A 14,118-nucleotide genomic window follows, 5' to 3' on the forward strand; every position below is an offset into this window, starting at 1 on the left:
TTTAAGGAATATTTTATAATAAAGCGCAGCTTCTATTTTTAGTACGGAAACTAAAAAATAGAAACATTTCTATTTTTGTTTATTTATTTACATTGACCTCTGTATTCCAACGAATTTCCCCCCAAGCTATACCAGAAAATATAAACCATATAAACCATTTTTGCGATTATTTGGATAAATCGTTGGCCATGAGCTCGGGCACATCCGGCGGAAATTCGACGGCGCGTGGAACGAGCGAGAAAGCGAGCTCGACATCGTCGACAGATAAGAAAAAAGAGAGAAGGCGAGAGTGAGCCGGACTTCGATGATCTTATGGCATGCTCATCAAAACGACATCGGTGCTGTCCGTAAGCTTCTAGAGGAAGACGGCTCTTTGGTCCACGCTAGGGATTACGACAACCGTACGCCTCTCCATGTTGCTTCACTCCACGGATGGATCGACATCGCCAAGTGCCTCCTTGAATCTGGCGCCGATGTCAACACTCAAGATCGCTGGAAGAATACGGTGCCACTTTAAAGTCCTTGTTTCTATTTATCTAATCATTTAACTCTTTCTACATATCTTTTATTTCTGGATTTTACCTGAAGTTTGTTGGATTTATTGTTTGTTTGGTGACGATAGCCTTTAGCCGATGCAGAAGGAGCTAAGAAACATACCATGATCGAGCTGTTAAAATCATATGGTGGATTATCTTACGTAAGTTCAAATTTTGCTTTGCTTTTTTTTGTCGAGTATGATGGACGATTAATGGCGGGATATGCACTCTGTTTTCGGCTCTTAATAATGCTTGTGAATTATCTCTTGTGATCTGATTCATTTTGGAGCTAGTTAGAAATGTTTACTAAAGGGAAACATTATTAAAATTTAGAGCTCGTTTGTTTAGCATTTTAACTGATTTTGTGAGCTAAAAGTTAAACTTTTAATTGTTGCAGGGCCAAAGTGGAAGCCATTTTGAACCAAAGCCAGTCCTGCCCCCTCTACCAAACAAGTGTGATTGGGAAATTGATCCTTCTGAGCTGGACTTCTCTAGTTCAAATATCATAGGAAAGGTGTGATTTCAATTTCTTGATATTGTTAACTTGCAGAGCAGAGCTTGCTTGTCGTGCATGGCTCCCTTTTCTTCTTATTAGAAAGTTTTTATATGCTCATATGCAAGGAATGTTTCTTTTGGATAATATAAGTTTGAACTACCTATCAAACTTCTTTAAATTATTGGTGCGTTCCTTTTATGTGTAAATTATTTGTCTGTTTGGAACTTGAGTTCTTATATAAGCTGCTAAATTTCTGATTGTCAGCAAGTCAGCTTGCAAGTACCTGGATTATTCTCCTTATTTGATCTGGAATATTTGCTTTTGCTGACTATATCCCTTTCTTCCAGGGGTCGTTTGGTGAGATTTTAAAGGCCAGTTGGCGAGGAACTCCTGTAGCTGTCAAACGCATTCTTCCATCACTTTCAGATGATAAACTTGTTATGTAAGCCCGCCATTTTATGATTTTCTCTGTTCTTCACTTCCCAAGCTCTTTCCCCATGAAATTGTTTTCTTTGATTTATGCCCTATGCTGGAAAAGTGAAAATTATGTTCTCATTGACAATGAAAAAGCAACCAAAGGAAAGATGAACTGACTTATATTCACCGAAAAAGACATGAAACATTTTCTATAATGACAGTAATTAGCTTCAAGTTTTGAAAGTCACATCCACATTTTTTCGGGTTAATCTGATGCTCATAGTATCGTGATTGATTTCCTATCTACCCTGAATTTTTACTGAAGAATGCAATTCTCTGTGTTTTCTTCTCTGTTGGTTCAGTCAAGATTTCCGGCATGAAGTGAAGGTTCTTGTAAAGCTCCGCCATCCTAATGTAGTTCAATTCCTTGGAGCTGTCACTGACAAGAAGCCTCTTATGTTGATCACTGAGTATTTAAGAGGGGTATATGAATAGCTATATGTTTCTCAATTCAATCTCTCTGTAGATTATTCTATTTTGAAACTTAAATTTTACTTTAATTACCCTTTTTATGTTATCATTATGTGTAATTAAAGGGTGATCTTCACCGGCATCTCAAGGAAAAGGGTGCTCTTAGTGCATCAACAGCTACCAACTTTGCATTGGACATTGCAAGGTATACAAGAATGCTTCTATCTGAAGTTGTATAGTAGGTGCAGCCCTATGTCAATGTATCCTGCTTTTGCGTCCAAGTAAAACTTGGAGTAAAAGAGCGAGAAAATGTGGAACCTAAATTGCTCGGACGCTCATATTCGGCACAAGGATACGAGGACGTGTTTATACTCATATCAGATACATTCTTATATTTAACACTCACACCTGAATCTGAGTAATATAGCATAAAACTATACGATAAATCACATTTCCTTGTTTTCCAAGAAGGATAAAATCATTATTTTTCATTCGATTTTAACTTCACTTCCTTTCGACTGCATAATATGCATTTGCTGTGTGATTGCATTTGATTTTCTCCCATCTGTATGACTATTTTGCTAATATGAATTCTATAAATTGTGGGTAGGGTATGGCTTATCTTCACAATGAGCCAAATGTCATAATTCATCGAGATCTAAAACCAAGGCAAGTCAATTTCTATTTCAGTTTTGCCGTGCAAGTAGTCCCGTTTTTCTTCTACTAGGTGTTAGTTCAGGGCTCTATGCATTTTATTGACAGCGGGTTTATGTGGTGGAAATTTCCTTTTAAACTTGGAATGTTTAATGAACTAGGCCTTCTTCCGAAAACAAAAAACTTTATCCATTTCCTATGATTCCTTCCCCTTTTCACCCATGGTTGAAATTTTTGAATCGCATGGAGTTTTTCGTGTTATAAAATTCATTTCTTGTACTTTAGGAATGTGCTTTTGGTCAACCCAAGTGCTGAGCATTTGAAAGTAGGAGACTTTGGCCTAAGCAAGCTCATCAAGGTTCAAAACTGTCATGATGTCTACAAGATGACCGGCGAAACAGGGAGTTGTAAGTGCCGCTTTAGATATCCTTTGGATAAGTTATGATCCTCGGATTCTCAGGTTCTTTACTTTTATTTGAATAGATCGTTACATGGCTCCTGAAGTTTTCAAACACCGGAAATATGATAAAAAGGTCGATGTTTTCTCTTTCGCGATGATACTTTATGAGGTAATCTTCTTCCTCCCTGGAGATGATATTTGACCATATACCATTTGAGACTAGTTCTAACTTATGATGTTACTTGTAGCAGATGCTTGAAGGAGATCCACCATTCTCCAATTATGACCCTTATGAAGCAGCCAAGTATGCTGCAGCAGGACACCGACCTCCTTTTCGTTCAAAATCATACATCCCTGAACTGAGAGAGTAAGCCATCTCTTAAACTTTTTCTACTTTGATCGAAATTTCCTTGGTATGTGCTTCGCCGAATACATTATCTAACCTTAACTTGTCTTTGATAATCATAAGTAGATTTTACAAACTACCATAGCTGCATAAAGATTTTGCATATTTTTCACCTTAAATGCTGCAGATATGATGTTTAGTAATTAACTCTAATAAAGTTACTTGACAAACAATTAAAGTACTGCGCCTGGACAAGTGGAATTGCTGATTGTTTTTTTGTTGAATTTTTTCTTAGCTTAACAGAAAAATGTTGGGCCGCTGACATGAACCAAAGACCTTCTTTCTTGGATATTCTCAAGAGGCTTGAAAAGATCTAGGAAAAATGTACCCACAAATCATCATTGGCATATATTCAATACATAACATTCAAGACCCGATGAAATCAACGATGAACATTCCGTTTCCACTGATCACCTCCGGCTTGCCCATTTGTATGGATGGATGGTATGCGTAAATAGACTCGGTAAGTATATATTGTGATAGATTTTTGCATGACTGGGTTTCCTCTATCCAAGTCATCCGCTGCAAGGGATGAGTGTTGGATATCAGTATACATCCCCATATTTTTCATATATTTACAAGATCATATTTTCATACCCGATTTCGAGCATGTTCGAGTACATGTTAGACATAAATATTTCATTGAAAATCAAGAGCATGAATACATATGTAGCAAGAACAACTAGTAAAGCTTGCCATTTCGTATCCCACTACCTCACTCCCTCCCCAAACTTCATCCATTATTAAAAGTAAGGCACATTTAACAAAGATCTATCTGAAAATATCTTGCACGAGTACAACATAAGAAGTGGAAATCTATAGTCTTGCAAACTTAAATGAGTTTCTTCTTCTCGAAGAAGGATTTCAAGTGCCAAAACTGTAATCCGGCTACGGATAGGCAAAGAAACAGCGAGAGGAACGACAGCCAGAACATTTTGGAGGTCGTAGCTTTGTTCAGCTCCTGCATTTCTTCTTCTCTGGAAATCAACAATCATATGCAGAAATAAGATTTCTTCAAGAGGAAGAACTATGTTGCAACAACTGATAAGATGCTTTCCTTACCTTTCCCGCAAATAAAACATTTCCTCGTGAATGGATTGAACAGTATCATACAGATTCTTCAGCTCCAGTTCCATTGCCTGGTGAGCATCAAAGTAGGTTTATTTCCCAATGAAGGGTACTCTTAGAGATTCGAAAGCAATAGGAACACAAAAAACTCTAGCATGCCTAATTGCTAAACGATAACGGTAAGCATAATGATCGCACAATGAAATAACACCAAGGTTTTATGCGGAAAATCTTTTCGGGAAACACCACTGACATAAGAGATTGTGTGAATATGAACATGTATTGTGTGCATCTACTTTACAGAACCCTATCCATATCTCCAAAGATTAAGCCAAAACAGTGAAAATCTCATAAACAGCATAGAGATAGACCTGGTCCAGCATCTAATGCTAAGTGAAGATCGATTATATGATGAAATATCGAAGATAACAAACCTTGACCACAGAGCAAAAGCAGTAATTTTCCATAAAATACTACAGCGAGATCCTTTAGCTTGAGCAACTCAGGTTAAAGTCATGTTTCGAGTAGTTCCATAATACTAAATTGCAGCCGCAACGAATAGTAACGGCCACATCATAACAGTTTCCAAGGTCACTGCGACACAGTGATTTACAAACATTGCGAGTTTTGTGAAACAAATCATGTCAGCACCAACCACCATACGTTACAGAATGTTCGCAAGCGTATCCGCAACAAACACTGCAACCTCAATTTAGTACCATGAGTGATTGAGTGGTTCAGTTCACGAAGGTGAATCTGATGACAATCAGAAGAAACCTACTTAGTTTTTAACACTTAGAACTACAACTAGCAACCAAAATCTCTTCACTTTCAACCGTGTTTTTCAGCCATATGATCTTAAGTTAAACCCTAAACTAAAAACAACAAATTAATGAAGCAAATTGGATTAATTTTTCATTTGATGAAGGGATTGAAATACTTACATCGACTTGGCCTTTCTTGGCAACGTTAGTCCAATCCTTAGCGTGGACGCCAGTCCTCCAATCAAAATCAACGGTCACCGTGATCTGCGGCGAATGCTCCGGCACCCAAAAGCAAGCCATGTAGTCTCCTTGCTCCGCCGCCGTGAATGCAAACTGTCCACTCTCCACCTTCTCCGCCGAGTGATAATTGTTCCCATACGACGACGTTACCTACAACAAATAATTTTACAGCTAAACCTTCATTATTGCCCTCAAAACTCAAAGCAGAAAATAAAAGAAGATTGTTTTTTTTAAATACCTTGACGGTGAGCTTGTGAGAATCAGGCAAAGGGTGATCTTCATTGGGTTTAACAACGTGGTACTTCCCGACTGTCATTGAATTGCTTTTCATGTCTTCCGATATGCATTTGGTTTGACCCGATTGCAGCTCGAACCGTAAAGATTCCGACGCAGGGGACAAAATACCGACCAACAGAACCAGGACCAGAGCCGATCGGAGAATCATGGTCATCGGCGGAACTTCGATTCAACAAACGGAGAAAGCAAATCAGTGGCTGCAAAAAGAATAATAGAAAGAGATCGGAAAAAATAAAACTTAAGTCAAAGTTAAAAAGGCTACGTGGAGGGATAGGATTGGAAGAAACACGTAAACTTTGAATACTTTTAGATTCGCTTAGGCTTATCTTTTTCCTAAAAGTCCCAGACCGCTTCGCTGTCTTGTCAGTAAAAACCACTTTTCCGCAATTCAAACATTTTTTCATTATTTTATTTTATTTTTTAATCTATCATATCAATAATTAATCATTAAATTAAATAAAAACAAATTAATTTTTTTATTAAAAATAATATAGATTGGATATAATAAAATTAAAACATGAAGTTAATATTTCAAAATGTATAAAGACTCTGATATATTTAAATTATTATTAATAATAATATTTTTATTTAATTTATTTTAAAAATTATAATACATTGATCATAGAATTTTTACTCATAAACCAGATTAAAAGATAGTTATATGCTTTATGTAATCATCATCATTATTATTATTATTATTATTATTATTATTATTTAAATTACAATCAATGATACATAATGATTTTATTATTATTATTATTGATTAATTATTATTATTTAAGTAATAATCAATGATATATAATGATTTTTTTAATTAAATAAGATACTTATAAAATAATATATGTTCTAAAAATTCTCAATTATTTAACAGTGTCACATAGTGATTTTTTAATCATATTTGTAATAAGGTAAATTATGTAGATAGTCCCTATATTTTCAGTTTGATGACTTTGGTCACCAATTTAAAAATTTAAGGGAAACGGTCTCTAACGTTATCGATTCGTTCGATTTTAATCCCTAACATTATTGATTCGTTAGATTTTAATCTCTCAATCGTTAACTCTCACTCGATTTTAGTCCCTCAACCATGCTAGGAACTTAAACAATCGAGACTTAAACAAAAGCGGGTTAATGGAAATTAATGGCTAAGGGACTAAAATCAAACGGATCGATAAAATTGGAGACTATTTCTCCTTAATTTTTAAATTGATGACCAAAGTCGTTCAAACCTTAAATATAATGGACTATATGCATAGTTTACACTTCGTAATATTAATCTATCAAAGGATTTGCCTTTTTACTTATTTTAATTTTTTATTAAAGAACTTTTTTATCAGTTGAAATTTGTTACTGGTTTTATCTAATCATGAGTTCATCTTTTATTGATCCTAGCCGTGTGAGTCCACGCTTCATGTGGAAAACAACGCTATTCTTGGGCTCAGCAGGGCTATGTTGTAGTTATAGATCACCGTTGCCGCAGTCGCCTTCGTCGTAGTAAAAGCTAATTCCTTCAATAGACAAACCGTTGGCCCCGTTCTGAATATCAGAACTGGTAATGCGGCACGCATTTGATCTCTCCAGTCTCAGTGATCCATCTCTCTGGCCGAAACTCACGGCAATCATCTCCCCAAACCGATCTCATCCTTCCCATCACATGTACTGCGATCACGACATTCGTGTCACGATTGATTCTGTGACCACTTGGAAGTGTATCGGCTTCAACAGCTGTTCTACAGGCACAACATTATTCGCATAATGCTTCATGTCAATAAACTGGTTTATTCAAACTCTTAAGGGCTACTTTCGGATATTTCATCTCTGACTTTAGCTTCAAAGGACGGATTCTTGGCGACACTATAGAAGAACCCCGCGAGAACTGAACTAGTTGTTCCACCTCCACCTTTACAGCCATACCATAAATTACTATGAACTAACATTCCACATATAATAGAAGACAGTGCTTTTCATATTTGAGATCCGCATACCGACAAGAAGTGGCGTATTCATACTAATAGCGGCCATTATCATCATATACTGCTGGCTGCAACCATACATTACCTGATCTTCTACTTCAACCATATCCTCTTAGCATCTGCCTTGTCATCATTAGCAAAGGCAGGTTGTAGATTCGAGTCCAATGGTCGAGCTTTGAAAAATCACCTTGCTTGGGAAAGATCCCATTATCAACCATGGCCCCTTTAGGGCTTTGTGCATCATACTCGGATTCACACACGTTCGATCACAGGCTTATCCAATCAATAAAACAATTGAAGGAAACATAAAACCTACCATATGAGCACACCGTGGGTCTCTCTGTGTTGCAGACAGAGAGCAGAATGAAACAGGTGAAGATTTAAGTGCTGCAACAAGCTAAACTTGATTTAGAATGCCTTCGAATAAACAAGACAAACGGAATCATTTCCTCGTAACCTTCAAAACACTTGCTCAGTCAGTTCTTGGAAGGTGGATTAAAATCAGGCTCATAAACTATTTTTCAACTGAAGAATGGAATAAAACACGTACCTTATAGTTGATAGGGGTCATTGCCTACCCGGAGCATGAAGAAAGATGGTTGTTTCAAACAATTCAGGGTCAAAACACGCATCAACCAGTAACTAAAATCAACACGGATAAGGCCAGTATTGTTCCGGGAAAGCTATTTAAGAGCCATTGGCTAACCAGAGCATGTAGAAAAATTGCCTTTAGGAACAATTCAGGGTCAGAACTTGAATCAGCCAATGATTTAAATCAATAAGGTCGCTATTTAAGAGTAATTGGCTAATCAGAGCATGTTCAAAGATTGTTCTTTCAAACAATTCAGGGTCAAAACTTGAATCAACCAGTGACTAAAATTAATAAGGCCTCAGTGTTCTTCGAAAGCAATAAATGAGCCATTGGCTACCGAAAACATGTAGAAAGATCAGTCTTTCAAGCAATTCAGAGTGCAAAACTGGATCAGATAGTGAATAATCAGAAACCTCAAAGATCATTTCTAACATTAGAAATTCAAAGTTACTAAGTCACATAAATCAATCATGTCTAAAGTACTACTAGCTGTGTTAAAACTAATCTAAACAAGCAAAGATTATTCGTCGACAAAAATGTTTGTTTTCGTGAACTAATCACCGTCATTATTTTACATTTCTCATGAATTTTCAACCTTTCCTCTATCTCAGCATTCTTTTTTTAAAAATAAACCAGGACCAAGAAAAAGTACCATCCTTTGCCATAAAAATGGCCCAATTCACCACTAAAAAAACTCAAAACTCAAAATCCCACAAAGGGAAGAATATAATAAAGCAGCCACCTCAATTTTTCTCCAAATCCTTATTGGATTCCGAATTTTGGTCGGATTCTTCTTTAGCTGCCTTTTCTTTTTCCAGCTCCCTAATGGCTTCTTCGTGGGCAGCCTTCTCGGCTCTTAATATCGGCTCATAGTAATCGGCGTGATCCTCCATGCATTTCCTCAAAGCAGCTGTTACTTCCATGCATTTGGCGGCGATATCGTCGCCGTTCTTCTCGGCTTCGTCAACGCAATCTTCCCAAGCCACGAAGCTCTCCTTGCAGCCTCCGGCTTTCATGAACAAGCAAAACCCACACTCTCCTCCTCCTTCTTCTTCTTCTCCTTCCCCTCCTGAATTCGATGAATCGCCGTCGGGTCGATCAGGCACTGGGTCAACCAGGTTGTGGTCTCGGGTTGAAGGATCTGAACGGTCTGCTGGGGCTTGGGGACCCGAGGTTTCCGGATTTCGAGACGACATTGATGGATTCAGTGAGTTGGAACCGGATCGAATTGCTGAGTTAAGAGTTTGTGTGAATCGCCAAGTCTTCTCTGTTGAAAGAAGGCAGCTTCGCCTTTAAACCTCCCAAAACCCTTGAGAAAACTTTTTGTTTACTTTTCATAGGAATAAATAAAAAATTCAGTGAGTAAATTAATTTTTTTTAAACTTTAGTGATTAAAATAAGATTAAAATAAAGTTGAGTGGTGAAATTTATAATTGTCCCTTAAAGATATCATACGATAATTTCACAAAATATTACGTGACAAATAATATGCTTTTGAATAGAAAAACAATGGAGGTTCTCTGGGCGTACGTTAGCGGGTCTAATGTTCCCTCATTTTTCCTTCCTTGCTTCTGATTTCTTCTCGGTTTTGCTTTCTGGAGTTTATCTAGGTTTCTTGTTGATTGTATGGATCCTGACTCCTCGAATTTAGACTGGAAGAAGCTCTTTGTGGGTTCGAAGGAGCAATCTCTTGACTTCTTTCCCCATGAGCTTTGGGATGGAGTGGTTACTGTTGTTCCCCCAACTGAGGTGATTGATGAAGGAATTGCTGATTGGAACCTTGCTTTAGTGGGTCAGCTCATTGGCTCAGCCCCGAATTTAGAATCTATGCAGCGCATTATTGAAACAATTTGGGGAAATTCTTCACGTGTTAAGGTCACTCTTGCTGGTCCTAATCTCTTTGTGTTTACATTTCTTGATGCTGGGTTGAGGGATTGGGTCTTAGATAATGGACCATGGCATGTTTATAACAAGCCATTAGTACTGAGGATCTGGACGTCTGGCTTGCAGAAGCTTAGCTTCGATCTTTCTTCTATGCCAATTTGGGTTCAATTTTTCAATGTTCCTTTAGAACTCTACTCTCAGAAGGGTTTGAGTTATATCTCTAGTGCCTTGGGGTGTCCTTTGTACATGGACTCTATAACGGATTCTAGGGAGAGGCTGGAGTTTGCTAAAGTTTGTGTAGAAGTGGAAGTTGGATCTGTTATTCCTGATTTTATCCATGTTGTTTTAAAGGATGGTTCCTCTGTCCCTATTAAGGTGTATGTGCCTTGGATGCCTAATTATTGTGATAAGTGTAAATCATTTGGGCACAATATTCATGCTTGTTCTGAGGCTAGAATTCCTGCTCAGAAACATAAAGAAGTGCAAGTTTGGAGGAAAAGAAAAGTAATGTTAGTATGAATCCTTTGCCAGAAGATGCCTCTGCTTCCTTGGGGTTGCCCGATCATGCTAACTCATCCAAGGACATGAGCTCTAACCTCCCTCTTGACAGTGATTATTCTTTTAAGGGTTCGAGGATAGACCTTCAAGTCGGCTTGGCTACAGTTACAACTGTCTAGGAGTTGCAAGAGTCCACTGTGCCTAGAGATGCTGTCTTTGATTGTCCTCCAATTGATCCTGTTACTACCAGTTACTCTCAGGTTCCTGCTGCTGCTGTGGTCCAGATTGATTTTACTGCTGATACTGACTGTTCTCAAGCAGTTGCTAATGGGGATTTCCCATCTCTTCAAGACTCTTTGAAGAAGAAGCCGAATGGGAGAAAAAAGAGATTGTTGGTTCCTCTAGTAAATTGGAGACTGTGGTTGATGGTCCTAGGAAAACTCGTGTAGCTTCTATGGGCGTGGCTATGCTACTCAACGAAATGAAATCTAAAAAAAAAGATCATCTTGATAAAGCTAGATGTAATGTGGTTGGTTTGAGCACTAGCAGTTGTACTGCCCCTCCTTCCTCTTTGTGATGCTTGTCTGCTTCTGGAATGTCAGGGGGATTAACAACTCCCTTAAACAGTTAAAGGTGTTTAGGAGACTTAACTTTTGTGATCAAGCTATTACTATTTCTGCTATTGGTCATGGCATTGCTATTACTGTTGTTTATGGCAGTAACAATGGTGTAGTTAGAAGGGGTTTATGGGACCATTTGAGCACTGTTGTGAAGGATGTTGGTTCATCCTCTTGGTTGGTTGGAGGGGATTTTAACATCATTGCCAAGGCTGAGGAGAGCTCTGATTTTGACATCTTAGGTATTCATTGCACTACTGATATGAAGGATTTCCAGGATTGCTTGGAGAGGCTTGATCTCATGGACCACCCTTTTCTCGGTCCCTTATTGACCTGGTCTAATAAACAAGAAAGCTCTTATTTGGTCAGGAAGCTTGATAGAATCTTAGTCAATGATCAATGGCTTATTGATTTTCCAGATTCTTTTGTGGAATTCAAAGCTCAGGGGGTTTCAGATCACTGTCTTGGACTGATGTGGACTCATAAGATTGCTATGGCTAGGAAACCCAAGCCTTTTAAGTTCTTCAACTGCTGGACTAATCATGAACACTTCTTGGCTACTGTTAGGGATTCATGGCAGAAACAGTGTGGAGGTTCTGCAATGTACTGCCTTTTTAACAAGTTAAGGAGACTTAAACCTTTGCTCAGGGAGTTTAATAAGCAGTTTTTTCCTGATATTTCTGGTAGAGTAAGACTTAAAAGGGCTGAACTGGAGCATCTCCAGATCTTTAACCTTGCTCACTCAAGTCAGAGGAGGATTGATGATGAGAGAAGAATTCATGCTGAGCTTGTTGACCTGGAAGTTGCAGAATCTGATTTTTACAGACAGCAGGCTAAGGTGCACTGGCTTAGAGAGGGTGACTTGAACACAAAGTTTTTCTACCAGAGGGTACAAGCTAATAAAAAGAAGAACACTATAAGGGTCATTAAAAGTGAGGATGGGCAGATTTATGAATCTTTTGAAGGAATATCAGCTGAGCTAGTAGGTTATTTTTCTAGTCTCATTGGCTCTCCTGATCCTCTTGTCAAAGGCTGTTCTGTTGAAACTCTGAGGGACTTGCTAAGATACAACCTTCCTGATGGTGCTGCCTCCTCTCTTAGGTGGTTAGTGATAATGAGATCAAAGATGCCCTATTTAGACAAGGTAAAGACAAGAGTCCTGGCCCTGATGGCTTCACTACTGGTTTCTTCAAATCTGCCTGGGACATTATTGGCTGTGACTTCACTTCTGCTGTGAGGTATTTTTTCCAAACCTCTTGTTTACTGTCTGCATTTAATGCCACTGCCTTGGTCTTGATCCCTAAGTCCCTTAATGCTAGCTTGGCTAAGGAATTTAGACCTATCTCTTGCTGTTCAGTAGTCTACAAGACTATCACTAGAATATTGGTTAACAGACTCACTCCTTACTTCCCTGATATGATATCCCATAACCAGTCAGCTTTTGTCAAGGGGAGGAATATTGTTGATAATACTCTTTTGGCCCAGGAGATTGTGAAAGGATACTCTAGGAAGAGTCTTTCTCCTAGATGTGCAGTTAAAATTGATCTACATAAGGCTTTTGACTCTGTTAATTGGGACTTTCTGCTTTCTGTTTTGGGGGCTATGGGGATACCTGATGTTTTTTGTAACTGGGTTAAGGCCTGCATTACCACTCTCATATTTTCTGTTTGTCTTAATGGTAGTTTGGTGGGGTATTTTAGGGGGGCTAGGGGGATCAGGCAAGGGGACCCTCTCTCCCCTTATCTTTTTGTCATAGTGATGAATGTGTATCTTCTATACTGAACGTTTCTGCCATGCAAGGGGTTTTCAGATATCACCCTAAATGTAAAAGAATTCCTCTCACTCATCTTAGCTTTGTTGATGACTTGTTAGTTTTCTGTCATGGGTCCCTTGAGTCTTTATTGGGTGTGCAAAGTACCCTAGAGCTTTTCTATGACATTTCTGGACTTAATTTGAATGCTATGAAAATTGAATTTTTTGCCTGTGGCTTGAATAATTATGCCCTTGATTTGATTCAGTCAGCTATTGGGTTTAGGCTGGCTTACCTCCCTGTTAGGTACCTTGGAGTACCCCTTGTTACTCGTAAGTTGACAGGGAGAGACTGTTCTGCCCTGCTGGAGAGGGTTAAAGGCAAACTGAGACAATAGTCCAACAAGAATTTAAGCTTTGGGGGTAGGTTGCAATTGGTTAAAACTGTTTTATTTAGCATTTTTAACTATTGGAGCAGACAGCTCATCCTCCCTAAGGGCATCATCAGTGACATTGAGAGACTTTGCATGAGATTTTTTTGGAAATGTTGTGATACCCCTACCAGAGGTGTTCGTGTTGGCTGGCATAAGGTTTGTTCCTTGAATTCTGAGGGAGGCCTTGGTCTTAGGGACCTTGCCCTGTGGAGTAAAGGCTGTTGCCTGATGCTCATTAGAAATATTTTGGCAAATGAAGGCTCTCTTTGGATTGCCTGGATCCAAGAATATTGTTTCAAAACAGTGAGCTTCTGGGAGGCTGAAGTTCGAGCCCACTTTAGCTGGATTCTAAAGAAGCTTTTGAAGCTTAGGGAGGTGGCGAGGTGTATGTTTTTGCCTTCTGTTGACTGGAACCTAGTTAGAGGCAAGTGGATTTGGGATAAGGTTCGGATTTGCAGGGATAAGGTCAGATGGCACAAGATCATTTGGTTCCCTGCCCATATTCCTAAATTTTCCCTTATTTCCTGGATGGCTATCCTTGATAGACTTTCTACCAAGGATAGGCTGATTTGGTTTGGATTGACTATGGATGCTGGTTGTGTTGTGTGTGGGAGTGGTTTGG

General features: G+C 38.6%; 2 protein-coding genes, 1 long non-coding RNA gene and 1 pseudogene across 3 annotated transcripts; 1 reads left to right on the plus strand and 3 right to left on the minus strand.

The window, feature by feature from the left end:
- The first annotated feature begins 153 nt into the window (after positions 1 to 153).
- Positions 154 to 4,081, plus strand: LOC120211153 (annotated as a pseudogene).
- On the minus strand, positions 2,631 to 12,844 carry LOC120211154. Its single transcript, XR_005524578.1, has 3 exons — positions 12,721 to 12,844; positions 12,492 to 12,493; positions 2,631 to 2,643 (listed from the first exon to the last, which is right to left on the minus strand). It is a non-coding gene; the product is annotated as an uncharacterized LOC120211154 (long non-coding RNA).
- On the minus strand, positions 4,163 to 5,966 carry LOC120211151 (transmembrane emp24 domain-containing protein p24delta9-like). The gene is made up of 4 exons (XM_039209766.1): positions 5,691 to 5,966; positions 5,393 to 5,602; positions 4,443 to 4,519; positions 4,163 to 4,357 (listed from the first exon to the last, which is right to left on the minus strand). The coding sequence occupies exons 1-4, from the start codon at positions 5,901 to 5,903 to the stop codon at positions 4,213 to 4,215; spliced, it is 645 nt and encodes a 214-aa protein (XP_039065697.1). The 5' UTR covers positions 5,904 to 5,966; the 3' UTR covers positions 4,163 to 4,212.
- Positions 8,812 to 9,616, minus strand: LOC120211152. The gene has a single exon (XM_039209767.1). It carries the CDS (start codon positions 9,508 to 9,510, stop codon positions 9,058 to 9,060), a length of 453 nt encoding a protein of 150 aa, XP_039065698.1. The 5' UTR covers positions 9,511 to 9,616; the 3' UTR covers positions 8,812 to 9,057.
- Positions 12,845 to 14,118: the final 1,274 nt, after the last annotated feature.

Source organism: Hibiscus syriacus, unplaced genomic scaffold (genome assembly GCF_006381635.1).
Source record: "Hibiscus syriacus cultivar Baekdansim isolate YM2019G1 unplaced genomic scaffold, ASM638163v2 tig00109958_pilon, whole genome shotgun sequence".
In the NCBI taxonomy this organism is placed as follows: domain Eukaryota; kingdom Viridiplantae; phylum Streptophyta; class Magnoliopsida; order Malvales; family Malvaceae; genus Hibiscus; species Hibiscus syriacus.

Excerpts from the sequence above, each read along its gene's own strand:
- LOC120211151 (XM_039209766.1), bottom strand. The coding sequence starts at position 5,903 with ATGACCATGATTCTCCGATCGGCTCTGGTCCTGGTTCTGTTGGTCGGT. Across the intron at positions 4,520-5,392 it reads CCAAGAAAGGCCAAGTCGAT|GCAATGGAACTGGAGCTGAA; the intron begins GTAAGTATTTCA and ends GATGCTCACCAG. Across the intron at positions 4,358-4,442 it reads ATGTTTTATTTGCGGGAAAG|AGAAGAAGAAATGCAGGAGC; the intron begins GTAAGGAAAGCA and ends GTTGATTTCCAG.
- LOC120211152 (XM_039209767.1), bottom strand. The coding sequence starts at position 9,510 with ATGTCGTCTCGAAATCCGGAAACCTCGGGTCCCCAAGCCCCAGCAGAC.